Consider the following 26429-nt stretch of genomic DNA (forward strand, 5'->3'; position numbering starts at 1 on the left):
AGTAACACACAAAACGTTTAAAAAAAAGTTCCTTTGGACATAATGTAATATTTTTTTTTTTTTTTTTCTAAGTTAGAACAACTTTTAGCTCATTCTCAAAAAACCGCAGAAAATTAAGCACGCAATACAAAGAGAGGTTACTGAACCATGTGAATGAACGAAAAGTCGATCTGACCGCAAGCAAATCATTACTCGGAAGGTTTCATTATGCAAGGAGGTTAGATTCTCTGAAGTTAAAGCTGAAAACTTCTGGCTAGATTTAATAGCTTCAAACACTCGGTAGTGAAAAGTACTGAAATAATTTTTGCAAAGTCCATCTAACATGGTAGAAGAAGTAATTAGTATTGCACAAATATGCAAATCCAAACAGAAGGAAATAGTATTTATTAATCGAATTCTAAATGTAATTAAAAGTTATCGTCTGCATGAGAAAGGAAAATCTTTCATTAACTTTATCTTTGCGATTACTTCGATTAATCGTACGTTATTGAAATAAATAAGGAATTATGATTAATTTCTTTCTCTTACTCCCACGTGACTACCACTGTCCAATCTGTGTTTTACAGAAAGGATGAATTTGAATATTTTGTTTAGCTAATCTGTTGCACTTAGTTGTGCCATTTGTCTTCATTTAGATCGTGATATTAGTTTAATTATTCCAATCTAGATAACCTGTTTCAAAACTTGATAATTATTAATATTTCCAATATTTCTCATTGTACGCGTAAGCTGGTGACCACCCACGTGACAGGCTCCTGCCAATCATCTCCCTTACTCCACCTACATTTCACAAAATTTGACAAGTTTCGCCTAGTTGGCGCGGCGTAAATCGCCATAATTAAAAACTTAAGTACCAACACCTTAGGGCAATTTACCAACAGAGACGGTTAAAGTAGCGGTTGGCTACCAATTGCCGCCTAGCCATTGACTCGATTTCGATTTCGAATTTCTTTCTTATGATTTTAAGTATCCTCTCCGCTGTCTGGAAAAAATTTCAAATCCCAAATTATTTGAGATTATCGAATTTATGAATGCCAGAAATTAATGACACACATACTTACAAATGTTGTAACTAAAGCATTTATGCAATATTGTGATTAGAAGAGTATTAGAATAATATTAAAGAACTTTAGTAGAATAGTATAAAAATGATCAATGGTGAGAATTTTGGTGTTAAAAGTGGATGTTATAATAGCTGATTTAACTTTTTTTAATCGTGAAAAACATTTTTGATGAAAACAGAGCTAAAATGAGCGCAAAAAGCACGTCTTTTGAACAGCTGCATTGTTTACAATTTTGGAATACATTTGTGTAGCGATAGACTAGTAGGAAACAGGGAAACTGAGAAAAAATACGTAATTTACTGTTTAAAGGTTTGATTAAAATGGTTAAGTTATGATTCTATTTTATTCCAATTGGCTAACTTAGATGTCAGTTTCCAATATAAGATATATAGTAAGATTTATATGAAGCACACGTATTTTGACACAAAATCGTATTTTTTCTGAAATGACATGCCGGTAATTTTTGTTCCATAGTTCTGTTCTAAACGTCATTATGCTCAATACTAAGATTATGCTTAAATACCAAATTTTCCGAAAATCATACAAGCCATCGAGTTTCGCGTTTAAAACTTGAAGTCAGCCTGGTTTAAAAAGGAATTTTATTCGGCCAACTGCTAACTTATGTTAAACTTGACTTACCCTTCAATGAATGATCAAGTGCTAAAATTTTTCGGAACTCGACTTAGTGCGGCATTTTAAATAAGCAAACTGCATATTTTAAAAATAGTTAAGATGTCAGACCATTATTTAGAGTATTTTCTAGAAAAGGATTATTAATTTATGGCAAAGCACATCAGGTCTATCTGCGTAAAGGGAGGGATGCCTTCGTGGAGAACTTTGTAAGAGAAACTGGCTCGTATACACGTTACACATGGGGAAAACCACGAAAACACCCATGCAGGCAGCCCGTTCGCTTAGGGCCAAATAGCTTAGGGCCTTATCAAGTCTAAATCCGGCCCTGTGTATACGCGTATGACGATTCTTTCGTCTATGATAACTTTTATAATGAAATTTTCAAAAATTTTTGTTTTCTATATTTAAGCTTTCTGCATTCATATAAAAAAGTTTGTCAGATTTAGGGTAAAACTCGATAACCGGAAGTGGTACTTTACCTGAAGCCCATAGCAGTTTTGCAGCAATTATCATAACATATTGTTGCATATATACAAAGGATAAATATTGTTGCAGTGGAACAAGCATTGTTTTCTGATGCATAAATATCGCGGGGATATACGTGCAAATCAAAATGAGTTTAGATCTGTTGATACTATAAAAATAAACAAGAAGTAATTTAAGTTATGGCATTTATTTAGAAGTATTTATTTTAAACATGCAATTTTCTTTAACGAAAAATTAATTAAGTTATAAGTTATTCAACTGGCCAAAAAATAAAATTTTAAATTAAAGAAATTTTACAGCTGCAAACATCTGATTATGTTGCTAGAAATTTCGAAATTACACGTGGCCAATTACACTTAATGAAATATAATCCAAAATTTCGTAAAACAGATCTTTCTGTTTATTGAAACAATAAATTAGATTTTGTTTCCAAAGATTAACTGGAAGTGATACTTTACTTAAATACTATTGCTATTTAAAACATGGAATTAGCGGCAGGTCATGTGCTGGCCTCATCAGATTTTAATATGTAAGTTTACATGTATTACATATTTTCGAATAAAAAATTCTAATTATTGAGAAGTGTGCTTAAACATATTTATTTTAACATAGTGTGCACATTTTTGTAGGTTAAATTTCAAAATACGAGTATATTTCGAAAATCCTCTCTTCAGCTTTCAATTTTAAAAACAAGATCGAGGTCTACGGATTTTATTTTCTCAAGATGTGATTCTGCATGCTAACTGAAGATAAAAATGTGCCTTCGATACGTTGTTTCTTACATCGTCGATATGTAAAAAAGAATTATAGATCTTATGGAAAATTAAACTAATTTAAATTTAGAATACATTTTACTGTATGAACCATAAATAAAACAAACTAATGATGGAGCTGTCCACTGCTTTTACAATTTTAAGTGAATAAATTTATGAAATAAGAATGTTAGATTACATTTTGTTGTTGCCATACCTAAGTAGCTTAATTTCTAAATGTTTCCTTAACACAGACGATTCTTTAATCCTTCGAAATCAGACCGCGATATTTCACAGGTAACTAAATACGTTATGTTAATGACGTCAAGGCCATTCGCGAAGTACTACTAAACAGAGCGGCTTTTCGTTTTGCTTTTAAAACCGTTTCTTAACCTTGGTGAAATCATCTGGATTTATAGCACAGTCATGTTTACGAGCAGTAAATTTTGCCGTTACGTCTGTATGGCCGGATTTTAAGCTTCCTTTCTCTTTGTTTAAATGGTGACTTCTGGAAACTTCACTGCCGCCTAATTCTGTTTTCAACCTTGTAAATAAATATCAAAGATTACGGAGTAGAACTTGCCAAAAGGACTCATAGTTCAGCGATCTGTGAAAGAAACGCATTTTTAGAAAAAAGGATTATTCTGCGAGTACACAAAAGTATTTTCTGCAATGGGCACAGACTTTTGCTTTAACTTTATTTTCATTTGCTCATTCCCTTGTTGGTACTGTTCAATGTAAGATCAGTGCATCTATTAACCAAATTAAATGATAAAAATAAAGCAAGGCCATATGCCAAATATGCAAGAATGTCAACAATATGTGTGTCAAAAGAACATCTAGGCATGAAAAAATTTGAAATAAACATTATCCTTACTAAAATGTGCAGACAGTGTTAGACTTATGAGTACATAAGTCGTTATGTAACGGAATGTGTGGGATGAGAGAATTAATACTAAGCCGTTATGCAACGGAATGTGTGGGATAAGGGAATTAATACTAATGTTGCTTGCGCCGAGTTCGTAATTTATTGAATGCATACAAAACTGATGATAGCTTGATACGATTTATTTTCACGAAACTCTTTACACTTCTGAAACTTTCCACAGAAATACTCTCACTGCTCTTCTCAGTATCAGTCGATAGTTACACTTTAAACAACTATGAATGTTAAACACAGAGCAATGCAAAGCGCATTTAATAGGTGAAGCTGACTCGGAGAAAATATTTCTGTAAATACAATGAAAATCGTATAGAAAATGCGCGAACAACCTTTTTAAAAAGACCCTACCTACCATTGCGGAGGAGGAGATCGAAAGAAATAAGATACTGAAATATTCATTTTGAATATAAACTGCAGCTTAATTTTACGTCTTAAAAATCTGAATAGAAAGTCTAGATTGAATTCAAAATAACAGGACATAATTTTATAAATATTTTTACATATGCAAAGGCAACCAACGTGAATAAACACATATTTTATTTAATAAAATCTACGTTAATCTAATCTTTAATAAAATCAAAGCCTAATGACTCTATATCTGCTTTTATTTAGCTGGCACTGTTTATTTACGGATTTTTCACTCTATTTTGCTTAGTAATAGAAAAGAAATGCTCTCGTTATATCATATGGCTTTATTAATCACAAAAGCTTAGAAAACGCATAGACATAAATTTCTGAGGTGAAAAGAACAAGCATTAGGTACATCAAAGATTGTTTGAAATTTGAATTTATTTTTCATTCGTTGTGTTGCTCTTTATATATTTTACTAACCGCTACGCGGCCAGCCTTCGTCTGGCTTTTAAATGTACCATAAAAATGCCTAAAGGGAACACCAAACATTAAATAAAAAAACTGCACAAAATTTTACCCTGTGGAACAAATTGTATAAAAAAATTCAATAAAAATGTATGATAAATTTTAATGAAATGAGCAATGCCTCTTAATACAAATATTAATTATCCTTATAAACAAATTAAGTAACTTCCCGTTGCAAAATCTTAAGAATTCAAATGGTATTGTTGCGTGCGTACCGGGTTCGTTATGAATTGAATGCACATGTCCGGTGAAAAACGAACAAAAATTTTATTATCACAACAAATAAAACAAAACTCTTAAATTTCCTCAGATATTCGTACAGTATTACAATATCTCATAGTAGTTATCTTTTAACTACTCAAACGTTCAACAGAACTTAATTCAAAACAGCTAGAGAAAGCTAATCCGCGAATTCGCTAGTCAACAAGAGAAGTTTTCTTAAAGCAACAACTAACTCTGAATTTTCCTCCTTTCTGTATGCTTTTTAAATCACGCGCGAGATTGTTCTAGCAATTCCTCGAAATCAAACAGAGATATTTATTTATTAAGTGTTAAATGCACGTGTGCTCTTTGTATTTTTAATTTTCCGGCTTAGCATTCTTTTAATATTCATCACGCGCTGCACTGCATGGAGAATAAATCAATTTATTTATAATTCTAGTAACATTGGCTATTTAAATACCAAATCCGTAACAGTATTATGGCAGTTAAGAAATTTCTTTAATAAGAAAAATTGCACAGAAATTTTTATATAATTAAAAGTGTATATATAGTAAAAGTATAGTATAAGTGTATATATAATAAAAAATACAATGAATTAAGCAATATTCCAATACAAATATTAATTATCCTAATAAACAAATTAACCAACTTGCCGTTGCAAAATCTTAAGAATTCGAATGGTACAAAGGAAGTCTGTGTGTTTGGTTCGTTAATAACTCAGCCACTATTATAGCTATCGTCAGCTATCGTCACCAAACATTCTACAATTCTTTCCTGGGTCCTGGAAAAGGTCAGCGTTCACTTACAAAAAAAAAAAAAAAAAAAAAAAAAGCTTAAGTTAGAGATATTAATTAAAACGCTAATTGTTGCCCTCATTTTTCCGCAGTGCTGATATCAGCAACAATGGCACACAATATCACAATTATGGCATGCAGCAACAATGTCTGCATGCTATTGTTGCTGATATAATGAGAGAGAATTATCGATTTGATGCGATTTCATCAAAAAACCTAAAATTTAAAAAAAAAATCTCATTCGAGTTTTGAAAAAAAAAATCACTTCGAGGTGCACTGGCTCTTGTCTAGATGTACCCTATGTACCAAATTTCGTAGCCCCAGGTCTGTTAGCTTACGCTCAGCACGAAAGAAAGACACACACACATGTAGCACATGATGTCGATCTTCTCACCGGACACAGTCTGTAGGGTAACGCAGGGGCGTCCAGATAAGTTTGCTTTCCAGTTGTTGAGCCAAATCATTTCGGATGATGGTAACGTTGGCTCCTGTGTCTATCGTCATATTGCAGGGGACTCCGTTAATATGTCCTATTATGAAAAGTCCATTACTGCCTCCTCTCACTGCAGAAATCTGAAGCGCTTTAAACTGGGGCTTTTCATTATCTGGCAACCTCCGCCCCGCGAGATGGCCACTAATTAGTTTCCCTGCTGCTTGTTAGAAGCGGTCTTAACATCCGTACCCTGGGGTATTCTGCAGTTTCGTCGTATGTGTCCTTCAGCACCGCAGTTCCAGCACTTAACGGTCGGTTTCTTCTTACCAATATTCCGTCTCAAGGCGTTCAGTTGTCTAGTTAAATCGTCTAGACGAGCGTTGACTTCATCCCCTGGCTCCTGGACTTGAGCAGCTCTGACTGGGTGGCGGTCTCGACGAGTGGCTTGCTGGGCTGCCTCGAATTTCATGGCGTACACTAGAGCGCTTTTTAAATCTTTTACATCCGCCATTCGTAGAGCTTTTTGTATTTCAGTATCCCGGATGCCGTCGATAAAGTATTGCAAGGACAGGATTTCCCTTGTTTTTGCCGGGCATTCCGAAAAGGCGAGATGGGACAGCCTTTCAACATCCGTGGCGAGCTCCTGAAGTGTTTCGGTAGGCTTCTGTTGACGAGATTTTAATTGGAGCCTGCTGTAGTCTTTTAAACACTTCTCTCCAAAGCGCAGCTCCAAGGCGCCGGACAGAACTTCGAAATCTAACCTTTTGTTTTCGGGAAGAGTCTGAAGGATATCCGCTGCGTCGGCTCTTAAAGAAGCGGCGAGATGACAGGCCTTAGCTTGGGAATCCCATCCATTCGCATCCGCAACGATAGAAAACTGGGTCTTGTACACTTGCCAGGATGTCTTCCCATCATATGTGGATAGCTTCAGAAATGGACGAGCAGGCATCGGTAAGAATTTAAAATCATCATTCTTGCTCCCTGCCGTCGCTACGAATTTCTTTAAAGTTTCCATTTCTTTGGCAACTGCAGAAACTCTCTCATCAATTTGTTGTTCGACTTGATGTTGGACGGCACAAACTCTTCCTTCAGTTCGTTCCTCCAAGCCGAAACTCTCCCTTCTATATGTTCTTTTACAGAAGAAACTTTTTTTTCTATTTCTTCTTTCACCGAAGAAACTCTTTCTTCAATTTGATCTTTTACGAAAGAAACTTTTTCTTCAATTTGTCCAACTTTATTTTCAACTGTGTCAATTCTGCTTTCCATAGCTTCAAATTTATTTTAGCTTTAACATTTTCAATTGTGTCACTGGGTTCAACTTCTAGGGTGATTGTCTTCCCAGTAAGAGTTTTAACGAAGATCTGCATACCTCCTCGAAGCCTTAGGACAAGATGCAGTGTTGATTCTTTTTGGATGTTATAATCTGACAATGTACGTCCATCTTCCAACTGTTTACCAGCAAATATAAGCCTTTGCTGATCAGGTGGAATGCCCTCCTTGTCTTGGATTTTTGCTTTGACATTTTCTATCGTATCACTGGGATCAACTTCCAATGTTATGGTCTTTCCAGTAAGAGTTTTAACAAAAATCTGCATACCGCCTCTCAGTCGCATAACTAAGTGCAGGGTAGATTCTTTCTGAATATTATAATCCGAGAGTGTACGCCCATCCTCCAACTGTTTTCCAGCAAAGATAAGTCGCTGTTGATCAGGAGGAATTCCTTCTTTGTCTTGAATTTTGGCTTTTACGTTTTCAATTGTATCACTGGGTTCTACCTCCAAAGTGATGGTCTTTCCGGTTAGAGTCTTGACAAATATCTGCATACCACCACGCAACCTGAGGACTAAATGAAGAGTGGATTCCTTCTGAATGTTATAATCGGACAAGGTTCGACCATCTTCCAATTGCTTTCCTGCAAATATTAGCCTCTGTTGGTCAGGAGGAATTCCTTCCTTGTCTTGGATCTTGGCTTTTACATTTTCAATGGTATCACTTGGCTCCACCTCCAAAGTGATGGTTTTTCCAGTAAGTGTTTTTACAAAGATCTGCATCTTGCTCAGTTAGAGTCTTCACAAATATTTGCATGCCACCTCTCAGCCTCAAGACATGGTGTGGTTGTGGAATCCGACTCGACGGAAAGGACTTTGTACGAAATTACAGTCACCTTGGGATGGCCCGTACACAGTCCTAAACAGGCTGAATGACGTCGTGGTTCGGATTCGTAAGTCTTCGAACTCTAAACCTAAAGTCGTTCATTACGACAGGTTAGCACATTACTATGGCCATAGTACATAATGTAAATAATTGTAAATAGTATAAGACCATGATCCATTTTGTTTTTAAATGTGTATTTGATTTGATTTGTATTTAGTATTTGATTTGCATTTAGTATTTGATAGCATTTGATTTGTTTTATTTATTGCATTTATTGTTCATGTTGTTTATTATTGTAATGTAATGCTTATTAATGCATTCATACCACAATTGTAAGTTTAGCTTTCTGTCCAGGGATTGTACTGCCCGGGACGTGCAGTCCTTGGGAAAGGGGCAGTGTTACGAATTTGGTATTTAAAAAGCTAATGTTAGTTCAATTATAAATTAAATGGTTTTATTTCTCGCGCAGTGCAGCGCGTGCCGAATATTAAAAGAAAGCTAAGCCGGAAAATTGAAAATACAATAGCGCTTGCATTAAATAAATAAATATCTCTTTTTGATTTCGAGAAAGTACTGGAAAATTCTAGCGCGTGATTTTAAAATCTTATAAAAGGAGGAAAACATATCAGTTTGTGGTAGTTGCTTAGTTTGTTGTTGTTTAGAAAACTGCTCTTGTTGATTGTAGCGAATTCGGGGATTAGCTTTCTTTAGCTGTTTTGAATTACGTTCTATTGGACATTTGAGTAGTTAAAAGATAACTACTGTGAGATATTGTAATACTGCATGATAATTTGAGAAAATTTAAGCATTTTTGTTGTGATAATAATAAATTTTTGTTCATTTTTCATCGGACTTGTGCATTCATTTCATAACGAACCCGTACGCACGCAACAATATGTTGTGTTAACAATTATACAGCTGCAAAGGCGATAACTCGCCTTTGTTGCATGTTGTTAACACCGTGATTCGCATGTTGTTAACACCGTGATGGTAACACCGTGATTGTAAGCATGTTGTTAACACCGTGATTCGCTGTTAGGTTAGACCAAGGATCAACAATGCGGTGCCCGCGAAGCAATTTTAAAGTGCCTGCCATTCAAATATTTGAATTCCAAATTTTATACATTTGGACAACAAATACTGGTAATCTTAATGAGTAATTTTAATAAAAATTTGTACTTTACCTTCGACAATTTAACAATTGTTTAACAATTAAACATTTGTCAAAAACTTAACACTATTAGCGACATCTAGGTAACACTACAGGAGTAGATGAATCAGTTTTCGACTGCTAGAAACATCTAATTCCACGCACAGTGAACTATTGTCCGTTTCCATTATCCTCGTGCACTCTATAAAATAATTTACAGTAACTAACGCTACGCTTTACGTTCTGTACACTAACTAATACTACACTTTATGTCCGAAACCTCTGTTTGTACGTAAACTTCCCATTTCATGAATTTGTATTTCGAGCTGTAAACATAGTACGCAATTCTTTTCTTCGGATTAAAAGATAACGAAAGGTTACAGACAACACTGCTTTTTCAGTGATTGGTACTGGGAAAATCAGTTCAGGTTAGCTGATTAATGTATATTAGCAACTTATTTCATTTGCACAATAATAACAATGTGAAGTTTTCTTGCTTGACTAACAACATTTCTGAACAACGACGTGTATGCATAACAATATTTATGAACGTGAACAACAACATATTCTGATAAACGGTTTCGCAACAGAAAAAAAAAAAAAATATTATAGCGTAATTTTGACGATCTCTATAAATTAATTTTACTTTGATATAATTATACCGGGTGATCAAAAAGTCAGTATAAATTTGAAAACTTAATAAATCACGGAATAATGTAGATAGAGAGGTAAAAATTGACACACATACTTAGAATGACATGGGGTTTTATTAGAACAAAAAAAAAAAAAAAAGTTAAAAACGTTTTCTGTTATCGGGCCTTTTTTCTTCGAGGAAATGCGTGATTCTGGTTTTGTAACTGCTACCGTGACGGGTAAGAGGTACGCCGATATGTTACAGAATCGCATCGTCCCCAGCCTGGCTGATAAACACCTGCTGGAACGTACGATTTTTATGCAGGATGGCGCTCCACCCCATATTGCTAGACGCGTGAAAGATATCTTGCGCGTGTCGTTTGGTGATGATCGTGTGCTCAGCCGCTACTTTCGTCATGCTTGGCCTCCCAGGTCCGCAGACCTCAGTCCGTGCGATTATTGGCTTTGGGGTTACCTGAAGTCGCAAGTGTATCGTGATCGACCGACATCTCTAGGGATACTGAAAGACAATATCCGACGCCAATGCCTCACCATAACTCCGGACATTCTTTACAGTGCTGTTCACAACATTATTCCTCGACTACAGCTATTGTTGAGGAATGATGGTGAATATATTGAGCATTTCCTGTAAAGAGCATAATCTTTGCTTTGTCTTAATTTGTTATGCTAATTATTGCTTTTCTGATCATATTATTGCTTTTCTAATTATTGCTTTTCTAATAAAACCCCTTGTCATTCTAAGTATGTGTGTCAATTTTTACCTCTCTATCTACATTATTCGATGATTTATTAAGTTTTCAAATTTATACTGACTTTTTGATCACCCGGTATATTCATTATTATTATTACTATTAGCCCAAAGGAGCGTTAGATCAGAAGGGCTATTAGTCTCAAAACGCCATTTTGTAACGTTTTAAATTGTTGCTACCAAATGTTACAGCCCTGTATTATATTTAAAGAAAATTAAATAATAAAGAATCTGCATGAATGGATATTGTGATAAAACAAAGGTACCTAGAGCCATAAAATTTTGAGTAACGTACGTCTCCACCCGAATATGGGCATCTGGAAGCCCAAATTTGGGATTTGATTTATTATCTGTTTCATATTTTATAAAACATTAACGAAGTTTGGTTAACAAACTCAACGATTTCAGCGCAAGCAGTGGCAACACTATATAACCAAAAAAAAAAAAAAAAAAAAAAATTATCTCCAGCGCGCGTGTCTGTGTATCTGAAATTCTAAAGATATAGTGTTTTTTTTTTTAAATATTTTGTGACATTGCTGTTGAATTTTATGTACTTTAAGAGCAAAAAACACGATATTTAATAAATAAAGGAAACACACAAAATGTTAAAAAAACCTCTTTGGGCGTAATGTAAAATATGAAAGCATTCAGATCTTATTATTATTTTTTTTTAAATTTAAATTTTATTATTATTGTAGCCTCGTACGACTGAATTCCTGCACTTCTAAAATAAGCCTTTCTAGTAAAAAATGTAGCAGAACCCTGGGTTAGACGATCAGTTTTACATTGATTTCACACAATGGAAGTTACGAATTCACTCTTTTTTTCTCATCCCCGTCTTCCAAATTTACATTTTGTGAGGGCTGAACTGAAATTATTCCTAAACGCATTAATTGATAGATTAATCAGTCGCACTAATCTCCATATTCAGGCAATCATGGTACTGATTATTTTTGTCCCTCCCCTTCCCCCCAAAAAAGGGAGCTCATCCAGATGCATAGAATTGAAATAATTCGATATAAATTTGAAGTTTACCTTTTTTTAAATTTCCATATGGCGTTCTTCTCTGCTACATGTTTTTATCATTTGCATGAACTGGATTGTGATTCAGTGCATTTTACTGAGTTTTGAACGCATTTCACTGAGTTTTCACTGAGTAAAATGCCTTTCAAACTCAAATCAAAATGTTAAGTGCCCAACTCAAACCTTAAATGTCGTTTAAGTACATACTATAACTGAACATATGTTTCCTAAAAATTTATGATTCCCTAAGCTCCTTAATATTACTATTTCAGATGGCATACCACTTCATATCTATCAGCAGAACGACACCAGGTACAGTACTATAGATAATCCCGACGGGTTTCTTAACTCCATTTTTGTGATTCATGATGTAAGGTATGGAGATAATCACAAGGTCACATGCGCAGCGGATAACATGGAAGGTTCAGCAAAGACGTCAGTCAAGCTAGCCGTCAGAAGTAAGACCTTATTATTAGGAAAATCCCTTTTAAAGTAAGATTAGTTATAATATGTTTTTTATATGTTTCCTAGTAGCCGAAAGCCTCCAAGATTTAATCTGTCAGAAGCATAATTTCTTTCTTTAAACTAAAAACTTGTCGGTTGAGTTGGTATCTCTGTGATGCGCGTATTGTGAGATTCCGATAATAGGCTTTAAATATTTAATAGAAACGATATCTAAAACAATATCTATGCTGTATTTATATATACTGCTGCACCGAATCCATTACGAATCATTTGGACGGGAAACCAAAATTTTTAAACACAGTTAATAAATGAATGGTTAAAAGAGAATGTTTTCAAACTTACTTTATCTTACGCACATCGTGCTATCACGTGCTGAAAGTGCTCCTGCCATCCTTCAGGTCCAGTTAATTAGGCTTTGCAAGTTTTGCCAATTTTGCAGTAATTTTGTTTTTTAGAGGTTGTGAAATACCGATTGTTAGGCGATTTGTAATTGGCATAGGGGTATTTGCAGCAAGACTGCATGGGGTCCCACGTACAATGTTGAACTTTATAGAATCATTAGGATTTTTATGAGAAGGAATCTTTAAAAAGTTGAGCTTGTAGGAATCAAACTCAAGACCTTCCATTTATACAGCTGGATGTACCGATGACTACATCACAAGAACATATATGAAATATTCCTGTAACTCGTTTCTAGTTGATATAAGATTAGGGGGAAGTTTTTAGCTGCTTAAGTTTCAAGAATATGAAGTCCCTCTTTCTTTTTTAAGCCCCACTTTCCATTGTGTAAGAAAGAGTCTTTCGTAACAAGCTGTTTATATCTTAAGATTTTAAAAAGGAAATTGCCGATGTGATCACGTGTACCGAAGGGATAACAATGCTCAGAGGTATGTCTGCCAGAGAAGGAAGATCACTTTCGTACGATGTGATGTTTATTTATTCAGCATGAGATAAAGTAGCTTTATAATCATTTTCAAACTTTCTTATCTGTTTATTTCCAATTTATAGCTGATAAGTCTCCGTCCGAGTCTATTGTCGGATAAATTAAACTCTACAAGTGGGCGACATGTAAGCAAAACCATATCAAATGTCAAGCATTCACGAATGTTCTGATTATCAGCTTCCGCTCTAATAAGCCAGCAGGCAACGGAGGCAACAGCCAGTTTCTACTACGAGTCATGCCTGTTATGATGCTTCTTCTCAAACTATAAGGTATTTCTCTCGTCTTCTCGGCATGCCTTCGTAGTGTTCCGCACGCTGGGCGCGTATTCCACAGGTCCGTGGTTCGATTCCCGGCGAAGGCGTTGCATATTTTTCATCACTCCTGCTTCCAAAATACCTAATGTCTCTGCAAAACTCCCCTGCTTGCTATCAAATCTGCATAAACTGCCGGATTGAGCGAATGCCTCACGAAATAACGACATAAAGTAAAGACTCGATTTAAAACTTAACTGTTAATAAATTTAACATTGTTAATAACTTTGTAACTAAGGTTAGGGATGCACTAACGAGCCTGACACCAAGAATCTGGCCTCTTCAGAACTCAATCAAGTCTCTCATTTTCCTTCACTAAGTTTTACAAACCACAAATGAGTTTGCAGCTTTACACAATCTTGAGATTAGTATACAGCCGTTGTATAACAATAATAGTTTGTGTTACTTTTTTTAATCTGAAATGGTAATCAGTAGTGCTTTCAAATCTGAGAAATTATAACTTCGTTTATTCTAATAAATGTCCAAATAATCTATCAGAATCCTATAATATGATTAGTTTTAAAAATGTCATTCGAGTATTATTCGATGATCTTCAAGAACGTCAAAGCAGCAGTTATAAAACTTCAATATAAAAATGAAAGTATTTTCATGTTATCTCTTAGCTGATAATTTAAAGTATTATCTACCTTGTAAATTTGCATCCGTTGTTTCGCCAGTGTTACAGACAGAAAGTGTCACGGATGAAGTAAAACGTTCGAAGCTAGGTCAACAATGGTTTTTGCTTTATTATGGTATAATCTCTTGCTTCGCCAACTTTCCTAAGATCACATCTCTGAAAGCGATCATTTCTGAAAGCATAACTAAATAACGATATCGAAAACTGTTGATGATCTTCTCCAATACGACCACCTTTATAGGTGAAAACTACTGACTGGAATCATGAATGAACGCCTTAAAGAGATTTCTTTGCTTTTTAAATTTTAGAACTGAGTGTCATAATTTAACTAGAGATAACATGGAATGATACAAACTCGTTTAAATACAAAGTCAAAAAAGTATGTTACTTCTTAACCTTTTGGACAGAAGGGTCTTCATTCTATAATATTTGATCTGGTTTATTTTGAAAAATATCATAGTTATATCTCATTTCACGAAGCCTTTACGAAGCTGTGGCAGAAGAGGTGAAGCACCTCATATACAGGTATATACTACGCATCTTGCCAGCAGTCTCTAGTCAGAAACTTCTCAAGACAGACTTCTTCTTGCAGCAAGCTTTTACCAACCATGGGCAGTTCCCAAGTTACTTTGCGCAGTTCTTCCACCAAAACATCAGGCTGCGGCACACAGGCGTCGTCAGCCTGTGTGCCGCAGGCTGATGTTTTGGTGGAAGACTGTACGTTCAAGTCAACCCACGTCAAAGGACTGTAGGCTCAAGTCAACTTACATTCAGTTTCAGCAAAGCGCTTCAAGCCTCAAAGACCTCCTCGACGATTACTATGGGCGGTACGAGCCATCATGGCCTACATTAACACCGCAAGGGACCTAATAAAATCAAACTAACCAGACCCAGAAATGCCAGCCTACAAATCTGTATATATGTAACTATGTACAATCTGTATATCTGTATATATATTTCAAGTATACTAACCTGTAACCTCATAAAATCAAAGATTGTTGGTTGGACAGACTAACAAATAGTAAATAAATGTAATGTAAGAGTTAAAATAATAAAGCAAGGTTGAAAAGATATATAACCAAGGGTTGTTGGGGCAATGACCGGGATGATGTGCCATGAAGGTGAAGCATGCTACGTAATAATTCAATATATCGGTAATATAGTATCAGATAATTTAACGTTAAATAAAATGAGGGGGAAAATTTGCATTTATTTTGTGGAAGATTCATTTGTAATACCAATAGTTACGATAGTTTTGATAACAAAATGCACATTGTCATATTTATATTCGCTACGAATGGTTTATCTCGCATAGAAATTTAAAAAATAGAATAATAATAATAATAGATGTTAAAAACGAACTCATTTTGTTACACAGTTTATGGTTTTAACTTTCTTATAAGTAGTTTTAGAGCACTTTTATTTTCAAGCGATTCTTCGCTTCTTCTCCAAACTGATCTTTTGTATGGATTTATCTCAAGTGCTTAACGTTTTTACCAGTCTGTTGCTAGTGGGCTGTTAGTAAAGAAGACAGATGATAATACAAAATTAGATTGGGTAAAATTATGATAGAAAAATACTATATACATCTAAAATACAATTTCTTCTTGTCGTAAGTTTTCTCATTGGTGTGATAATAACATCAGATTAAGTACATAAATTGGTAAAACCTGAGACGATGCAGAATCAGTTTCTGGCTATAGTAAATCTGGCCTCTGTGGCAGCCGATGCAAACAAAAATATGCGACAAAGTGGCCGGTGCAGATGTGGGCCATAGAAGATAAATTGTTTGATCAGAACGTATTTTACATGACGTAGATGGTCGCTGCAGAATTAAAAAAATATTACTTAAGCTAAAATTATTGAGTGTCAAGTATCGGAAATGAAAATTAAATACACAAATGCAGATACTTATACATTATTAATGCACATAATAATTAAAGCACTAATAATATAATAAAAAGAAAATCTGCAAGGTTTCAGATTTTAAATTACGTCCAAAGGGGAGTTTTTTTAACATTTTGTGTGTTACCTTTATTTATTAAATATCATGTTCTTCGGACTTAAACCATAACATTCAGTTCAAGAGCAATATCGCAAAATAATTTTAACTTGAGCCTATCTGTAGAATTTCCGATACACAGTCTCACGCGCTGGAGATAAAAATGTTTTTTTCTGTACAACGTTGCCATGCCTCGCTTTGAAATCCTTGAGTTTGTTAATCAAAAATTGTTATTATAAAATATGAAATCGATTATAAAACAAATTCCAAATTTCACATTTGGGCTTCCAGATGCCCATATTCGAAGAAGGATTACGTCATTCAAAATGTGATGGCTCTAGGTACCGTTGTTTTCTCATAATGCGAGAAATATACCTCTTTTTATGCAGATTTTTCATTATTTCATTTCTTCAAATATAGCACCGGGCGATAATATTTGGTGGCAATAATTTGAAAAGTGAAACGGACATTCAGAGTGGTTCCACGCAAAATGGCAAAACGAAAACAGTAGGCCCTCAGGGGCAAAGCCCCTTTGGACTAACAATAGATATCAATATATATATTTTTTTTTTTTTGCTTATTACGTGCTCCTCCCTTAGGCACTACGCGGAAAGGGAGGGATGCCCCGTGGAGGTCTTTTTAAGGGAAACTGTTTCGTATCCACGTTACACATGGGGAAAACAGATATCAATATTACAAATGAAAACTACTATATACATTCAGAAAAAGTTATTACTACCCTAAAATAAAAAAAAAATAAAAAATTATATTCATATTATATTGACTTCCTTAAGAGAGCTGATTATACTTAAATCTAACTGAAGTCAATACTTCAACAATGTACAAAAATAATCATTTTATTTTCAAAGCAACCTGGATTGCATCGATGGTTCACTACTTACTACCTCGCAAACTGACATTCTTTTCTCAGAAGAGAAGCGCTCTCTAACGGCGATAAGAAATCGTTTGAGGGGTTTTTCCACACCTAAGTTAGCCACAAACTACCCTAAGTTATTAGATAACTACACTGGTTATCATAAATTAAGAAAAAATCACAAAAATAGCGATAACTCTCTCAAAAATAAGCCAAACCGTATAAAATTTGAATATGTTGCCAAGTAAGAGTAGCTGAGTAAAACTGCGATATGCAAATTAGTGACGCTGCTTTCGGAAAACGTCATCTGCGAGGAGCATAAATATCCATGTTTGAGAGCAAGCCCACATATTTCACTGTGACATTGACATCAGAAGTCTGAGAAGATACCCAATTCGTAACAATGATCTCCAGGCATCATTTACCTGCAGAACTGCGATGCAGAGCCATTGGGAGAAGTAGAGGCAGGATAAAGTTAAACAGAAGTGGACAGATGTCTAAATGTGAGTCCTTCTGTGGTTCATAGACTTTGGAGGTAATTTCAAACCAGAGATTCGGCATCTAGGAGGTTCAGTCAAGGACGGCCAACTGCTACGACGAGCGCCGATGACCGATATTTGACATTATGTGCACGCAGGAATAGAACCGCTACTCCTACTCTTCTTAGATCCTCCCTTGCTGCAGCCACCGGAAGGTTCGTGTCAACGTCAACTGTGCGTAGAAGGCTTAACGAAGGTGGTCTGTATGCGAGGCGACCAGCCATTTGTGTGCCGCTCACATCACGCCAAAGGGGGGGACCGTTTTCAGTGGGCACGACGACATGCCCACTGGACGCCTGATCAATGGAGAGCGGTTGTCTTTACGGATGAGTCCAGGTTTAGTCTAGAAAGCGATAGTATGCGTTATTTGATATGGAGAGAACCTAGAACCCGTTATCATCTTTCAAACATCCGTGAAAGAGATGCATACGGAAGGGGCAGTGTCTGTGTTTGGCGTGGCATCTTTTTGGGTGGACGCACAAACATCCATGTCTTTCCAAGGGTAACCGCGAATGATTAGGTTTATAGAGATGACATCCTTGATGTTTATGTGCGTTATTATGCTGGGGCAATAGGTGATGATTTCCTGTTACAGGACGACAACGCAAGAACACACAGGGCTCGCATCGTAGATGATTATCTTCAACAGGAAACAATTATGCGCATGGAGTGGCCAGCTCGATCCCCGCACTCGAATCCTATCGAGCACGTTTGGCATGCTTTAGGGAGAAGTCTAGCTGCTCTCAATCCGCCCCCTCAAACCCTTGTCGCGCTTGCAACTGCTTTGCAAGAGCAATGGCTCTCGCTTCCTATGGAACTGATAGACCGCATAATTGAAAGCATTACACATCGCTGTATGTGTTGTATTGCTTCTAGAGGCGATCATATTTCATAACTGAAGGTACTTTTCCTATAGCAAACTGACACCTTCGATTTGTTCATTTTATACATGTGCTAATTTCTATACTACCATATTTGTTTGGTAATTTCTTTTTATGTTATTTGATACCTTACTATGTGTTGTATATTGTGGGTAAGTTTCATTAAATTCTACATGTAACATTTTCAGTAATCGTGATTTTTGTGATTTTTCCTTAATTTATGGTAACCAGTGTGTATTGGAGATTATATACACTATAAATACATAAATTAAAAATAATAATGCAGAAAGTTTGAAAGCAGAAATTCTCTGAGATATTTGAAAAATAGTTACATTATTAGTTATACATTATTAATTATTACAGTTAAATAGTTATTTTAAATACGTAAATTATGAAGACTATAAAATCAGTTACTACAACTAGGGTTACAGCCGAAAACATTGCGACAAAAACATCGCGGACGAAAACGTTGAGGAGAAAACAAAGCAAGGCAAAAACGTCGTAGTACAAAACATTGTGGGAGAAAATAAAGCAAGAGAAAACATCACGCTCTAAAACATCGTGGTACAAAATATCGTTGGAGAAAATAAAGCAAAAGACAACATCACACTTTAAAATCGTGGTCGAAAATAAAGTGGCTCAAAAACTCCGCAATTAAAAACCATCGTCGGCGAAAATATCGTGGTAAAAAATAAAGTTCCTACAAGTCATCGCATGCCGATAACGTCGCATATATGCGTTTATCAGGTTTTAAAAGTTGCGCTTAATGATTTTAGAGCGCAAGAAAGAAAGTGAGAAAGGGGGGATGTTAACGACGCTTTAAGAATAAACGGAAGCAAAACAAGATATAATTTTCATTAAAACAATAACAAATTAACAAACGTGAAAGAAAACAATAATTCACTAAGCAATTTCTATAGAAGTAACCTCATGCAGTTATTTAGCTTCCTTTTTCTAAACATTTTTAGACTGTATTTTTCATGAGAAATTATCAGTAAGATTTTGTAAAAAAGATTATTTTATAATAACCTTTGTTAACAAACTATGAAAATTTTAAATTCTATTAAGTGCTATAGAGTCACATTAATTTTCTACTCATTTTCAATTTTTAAATGCTTAAGTTCCCTTCTTAGTTCTTCAGCAAAAAATTTTTGTTCATTCAAAAATATAAAATACAGAAATAAAAGTTCCTTCTTTGGCTCGCAGATCATTATTCGAAAATGCACTTACAATATTTAAAACCTGTAAAACGCATATATGCGATATTACCGTTATGCGATGATTTTTAGGTACTTTTTTTAACCACGATATTTTCAAAGACGATGTTTTTAAACTGCTTTATTCTCTGCTCACTGTAAAAAAAAATCTGTAAAGTTACTAAGAAAAGTCGTGGAAACTGGGATGCCATGGATTATTTGAGTAATCAAAACAGGAATTTTCTTAGTAACTTTACAGAGATTATACCTGTAATGGTTACAGATGTTTGACATGTAATGTTACAGGAAGTTATTCTGTAGGCATAACAAAGTTTTTGTATGTTGATTACCGAAGCATATGGCTGTAAAGGTTACAGATCTTTCATCTGTAATGTTACAGGAAATTATCGTGTAAGTATAACATGTTTTCCATATGTGATTTACCAATGTAAACATCTGTAAAGACTACAGGAAATAATAGTGTAAGTAGATCGTAATTTTTGAATGTGAATTACTAAAGGGAATATTTGTAGATTACTAGTGTTCTGCTTGTAAGGTTATTGCAAGTGATTATGTAAGAACATGTATTTTCATGTTGAAATTTTAAAGGAAATATATGTAAAAGTTCCAGATAATTTACTTAAAAGTTCTTCCAAATAATTATGGGCCCACCAGCGGCCGAGCGGTAAAGTCGCTGAACACTGGTAGTTCGGTCCGAGGTTCGAATCCCGCGAACGGGCTGGCTGCATGGGCGTTTTCGTGGTTTTCCCCATGTGTAACGTGTATACGAGCCAGTTTCCCTTAGAAAGTCCTCCACGAAAGGCATCCCTCCCTTTAGGCAGATAGCCCTCGAGGCTTTGCCATAATCACATACACATACACACACATACACCAAATAATTATGCATATAGAATATATTTGTCTTATACAAAATACAAAAATGATGTATTCCTAAATATTAAATATTTTGATTGTAATATTACTATAAATAATTACACATGTAGAACATATGTTTTATGTGAAATGTCTACAGCTACTGCTTGTAACAAAATATGCTGCATTTATTTATTTGTGGGGAAAGGGAAGTTATGTAACTTTAAATATTAAGTTTTTTTTTTTTTTAAGGAAAAATACCTTAGATTTTCTAAAAGATATACAACATTTTCTTTCAAAATATTTCCAATGTTAAAAAGAAGCTCAAATTTTATGTTTTTCTTACATCTGCATTACTTTCCTTTATTGAATTTTAAGACATCTCAAAGTTACATATGCATCACGAAATAGCTGGGAAAAAAACTTGTGTATTAGACTTAATGGTTTTTTGGCAATAAATTAGTAATGTTCTAGAATTCCCCCGCTGAACACTGGTAGTTCGGTCCGAGGTTCAAATCCCGCGAATGGGCTGGTTGTATGGGTATTTTCATGGTTTTCTCCATGTGTAACATGTATATAAGTCAGTTTCCCTTCGAAAGTCCTCCACAAAGGCATTTCTCCACTTAGGCAGATAGTCCTAGTGTGCTTTGCCATACTTAAGTAAACTAAACCAAATCATTCTCCTTATACCCAACAGTGTAATATCTAAAGAGACTGCAATTGGATATGATTACAGTAAAAAAATATTTTAATGAAATTGTTTCAATAAACAATTCTAAATATTTTTTCAAATTCTAAAAAAAATTACTTATGTAACTCAACAATGAACTTAAATTTAGTTATCAAAAGTTATCCAAAATTATTTTCATGCTTAATTGCATTATTCATTTTAATTACAACATATAATTCTTTTAGGCATAAATGCTTTTTAATCTCTTCTGCTACTGACCATTAATTGAAATAATAGATTAATTAATCGGACAGTTGTACAGGTATTTTCCCAGATTTAAAACTTTATTAATAAATTACATTCTTCTCATTGAATACAAAATTGAAGAATTAGTTAGTCCTAAATTTAATTTTTCAAGTATTCCTTCTACTAAAACATTTATTGCCTACAGGCAGCCAGACAGTAAGCTGAACACTAGCATTTGGCTCTAGATTTAAATCCTAGAGAATGGGCTGCCTGTGTAAATGTTTGTGTAACATGAAGTTTTCCTTAAAATATTCCTTTCCTTGGACAGATGGCCCTCTCTCTTGCTTTGTCATATTTCAAATAATCAATTCAAGCATTCAATGTAGGTATGACTTCACAACTTCGTCCCAAATTCTAACTGAAAAATTGAACAGAATCCCCTGATACTGTGTCTATAATACATGATGAATATAGAATGATCTTAAAAATTTAAGGAAGAAAATATAATGTATTTGGAAATGCCTTGATCCTATAATTATATTTTTCTCTGCTATGCCTAGAAAATTAAGAAAAGAATGTAAAAACTGAAGATAAAGAATTCAGCATTAATAATTGATATGATAGTAGTAATAAACTAAAAATTTTTTAATGAAAAATTGATAATGCATAATGGCTCCTTAAAATTTTAATTTTCTATCCTACTATTAATGGAACTAATTTATCACTATAATCAAAATGACTCAGACTTTCTTTCTTTAACTGATGTCAAAAATACGATGATTATTTCAAAATTCCTGTGGATGATTTAATTGTCCTCAAAATTTTCTATTCATTTACTAAATGGTTCAGATTAATGTTTTTGTTATCATTATTTCAAACGACTTTTTAAATCTTCGGGAAAAATGTTTAAATCTTCATTCAACAAAATTATATTTTTAGATAGATTTTTATGGAATAAAAAATTCTGTAAGATAATATTCATTCACACAAGATATTAACTTAGTATTTGCTCATTACTTTACAAGTATTCGATGAAGCCTTTTAGTGTAACATACAGGTTACATAAGGAACCATTTCATTTTAACGTAATATTCCATAATCATATATTTTATTTCAAAAAATATCATATTTTGAAAATATTGGATATTGCAATGGATTTCGACTCTTTATTCCAATACACAGAATATAGAAACAAAAATATGTTTATTTTTATTTGAAAACTATCCAAAAGGAAAATAAAATAAAAAATAGGTAAAATTTATATTATTGTTATTTTTAATTAACTAGTTGTGAAGGTGCAGTCCTCTTCTTCTTAGGATTCAAAGCATGGCTCCTAAATAAAGAAAAAATCACATTCGTTAGAAGTACATAACATATTCTAAATTTGTTATGTGACATTTTAATTTAGAATCTCTTCATAATAATTGCATGCACTTGCACATATTCCAAATGATTTCAATCTTTTTTTAAATTAAATAATTAAATTGCAAACAAGATTCCTTTTGGTCCTTTCATGAAATCATAAATTGCATGTATCATCCATTTTTGAAGCAAAAACAGTGCAAATTTAAATAATTCATTTTGCAGAAAATAATTTGAGGTTTATTAGATATTTACTATATTTATTTGTAATATAAAATAAATCTGTTTTAATAATGATCAGATTTTTTTTAAGATTAATTTCTCTAGAAATTGAAATGTATTAAGGTAGCACTTCTCAATGTGTGGATCATACAGCTTGCCCTCATGGTCCTCCGAAGTTTCCAAAGGAGACAAAAAAATTTAGTTGAAAAATCTCAGAGTTTAAAAAGTTACATATGACAATCATCTATCACCTTTTCTCGTAAGATAGACATTTTATGAAATTTATTATTAGTTACCCTACTTACAGACTTCCCACTCAGTCTTAGCAGTAAAAGATGGATTTAAAGCACTATAACTGTGGTACTTACCACCATATATCCAAATATACTATCATATATCCACTAAGACTGTGGTCTTACCATCATATATCCAAATATAGAAGCGCCATGCAAGAATTAAAAATCATCCTTCTCATTAATAATCTTGAAATATTAGAAATATAACTTTTCTTCAATGGACTTAATTATGAAATATAACGGATTTTAATTATATATTAAAATATAAGTGTACTAGTAGTAATATATGCTAAAAAATTGCTTTCGAAGGGAACAGCAGCAAGGTGATTCACAAATTATGATAATTCACATAATCTCTATTCGAAAAAAGTTTAAGAAACGCTGAAACAGGAGAATAATTAAATTATGGTTAATACTGGTAATTTCAGCCATATGCTTTAAGCTTGATGATCAACATTAAAAAATTCTCAGAAAGTGTTAGATCAAAAACTACTTTTCCACATAATATGAACTTATACGTAACAACATTTAATACTTAGCTCACTGGCAAAATATACAAAATTTTGAAATGCAAGTATATATATATATATATATATATAAGGCCAATAATATAGTTATCAACAATTAATGCATGAACTTCAATACTTACACAATTAACAAACACATGAACAATGATGTTACATGCATTCATCCTCTGAATTAACTAGTCAGTTTGGGTATTTTCTATCTTAGATGTCGCAAAAATTGATCGTGGATTTAATATTTTAAATGTTCCTCTCATAGACATTTTAATACTTGTATTTTTTACATAGAGTGTCATCTTTAGTTTTACAGATATTCATTTGTTCACTTATTACGATTAAGTTTTACAGACAGAACAGATGATACCTGATTACATTAAGTGGTATTTAAGACAAACTTACTTACTGGTACTTAACACAGTTGCTAGAAAAATATTACATAGTGAAAGACAGGGTACAAAGTCAGAATCTGAAAACTTATTGACTTACACTAAGCTATTTAATGCTTGAAATATTTATGATTAGATAATATCTTTTACATCATCAATATCTAACAGTGATATGATATACTTTAAGTATACAGTAAAACCACTCTATAACTTTTCCATAATTTTGTACAATTTTGATATTTAATGGAGGTGGTTACTTCACAAAGCATGATTCTCAGTGATAATTAATATCAATGTTTGTATCACCAGAATACTTGACATAATCACTTAAAGAGGTATAGTTGCTAAGGAAGGTTTTTCTATACTTCAAACAATGGTTTACATATTTTAAAAAGTATATTTTTCTGACACTGATTTTTAAAAAGTGTATAACTCCTTCTACTCTTAAGCATAAAAATTTGAAATTTTTATGCTTAAGAGTCATTCATTTAGTTGTAACTTACAGGAAGATATCTTAAATGCCTAAAATGTTTTAATTTATGAAAAACAGCAGTTAGAGTATATTGAAGGGTGCTCCATGTATTATCAAGGGAGCGCAAGTTTGTGCAATTCTCTGATGTTTTCTTAAGTGAAAATAGGTCGATGTGTACATGGATAAAGTCAAGGGAGTGCGCGATGCCAAGTTTGTACAATTCACAGATTTTTTTTAAAGTGAAAATAGGTCGATGTGTACATGGATAACGAGTATGTGCAATCTGTCTTCGTGTAGCGGCGGTTTTTGGCACACAAATCGTCGCTACACAAGCCAAAATGACATGGTCAAAGAATTGCACAAACTCGGTATCCATGTATTGCCAAAAATCGCCAAATTTTGCCAAGGGGCACCCATAAATATGCTTTTACCAAAACAAGCTTTAAGGCATACTGTCAATTACATTTTAAATTCCAGTGATTTTTCAACACTAGTTCAAATACTCTAAGCATATGTTTGCATAAGTTACATAACTTTTGCATCAGCAAAATTTATAACTTAGCAAATATGAACTATGGAAAAAAATATTTGAGCTTACCTTGACCCTTGGATTTACTAAATCTATGACACTTTTAACGCCAAAGAAATTCCATGACCGAAAATACGCGATGATTTATTTAATCTGGTTTTAAAATGGGTCATTTTAAGTTTGGCTATATCAACAACATATTACTCAGTATTGTTGGATAGTGAATTTGTAATTCTTTTTCATTCTTGAAAAATATACACATGACAGAATTGGAATAAAAATTTTAGGTTTTTCAGATGAACTCATAGATTGAACTAATTTGTTGAATTTTATCAAGTAGTTCTTAAAAATACAACCAACGATTAATTAAAACCAACTGCAATTCAAGTGGATACTCTTTGTCAAAAAGGAGCAGTAGAACTTATTTTAAACATTCAGCAATAAATAGTTTTCTGAATATATTTTTTAGCGTAACGGCAGTTTCAAACATAATAAAGAGAACAACATTCATTCTAATGAGGATAATTTTGAAAATAATTCACATTAAAATATATCTGAAAGAGATTTTTAAATGAAAAGATGACACAAAATAATTATTTTCAAAAAATACATGTTATCTCAGATATAGAAGAAATTTGGCATTGAGCTGAGTATTGAAATTAATATATGCAACTGACGTATCATTACTAATATTTCCATGATTTGATATTGAATGCTATAACTATTAAATATTAGCAAATGCATTTTATAATGAACTTTGCACCAAAATTTATAGTAAATTTATATGTAAATTTACATTGTAAGTACTAGAATGAATGTTGTACCATTTTATTAATATTTTACTTTTCAACAAGCATAAAGGAAAAAATAGAATTTTTTTTCTTTAATGTTCCTAGTATGTTACATCATAGTTAAAAATATGTCAAAGTCACGGCATTTCGATTGCCTTTTGTAAATGTTGGTTATAATGTAACTTAATAGATGCTTTATAAGTTGGTAAAGACTGTCCTGGATTAAAACTATCTTTAACACAAAAAATAATATACATTGAATACTTTTACAAATATGT

The 26429-nt window shown here is 33.5% G+C and overlaps 2 protein-coding genes across 3 annotated transcripts in view; one reads left to right on the plus strand and one right to left on the minus strand.

The window, feature by feature from the left end:
• LOC118194938 (neuroplastin-like) overlaps positions 1 to 26429 on the plus strand; it is a 183778-nt gene that overhangs the window by 78788 nt on the left and 78561 nt on the right. For both annotated transcript variants that reach the window (XM_085811005.1, XM_085811004.1), the window contains exon 6: positions 12205 to 12390. In XM_085811005.1, the coding sequence (XP_085667131.1) occupies positions 12205 to 12390 (186 nt within the window). The remainder of the gene's footprint in view (positions 1 to 12204; positions 12391 to 26429) is intronic.
• LOC146998539 (polyubiquitin-like) lies at positions 3639 to 7956 on the minus strand. Its single transcript, XM_085812271.1, has 2 exons — positions 7437 to 7956; positions 3639 to 3774 (listed from the first exon to the last, which is right to left on the minus strand). Exons 1-2 carry the CDS (start codon positions 7814 to 7816, stop codon positions 3639 to 3641), a joined length of 516 nt encoding a protein of 171 aa, XP_085668397.1. The 5' UTR covers positions 7817 to 7956.

This window comes from Stegodyphus dumicola, chromosome 2 (genome assembly GCF_044657685.1).
Source record: "Stegodyphus dumicola isolate Sdum_Otavi_A_Nest chromosome 2, ASM4465768v1".
In the NCBI taxonomy this organism is placed as follows: domain Eukaryota; kingdom Metazoa; phylum Arthropoda; class Arachnida; order Araneae; family Eresidae; genus Stegodyphus; species Stegodyphus dumicola.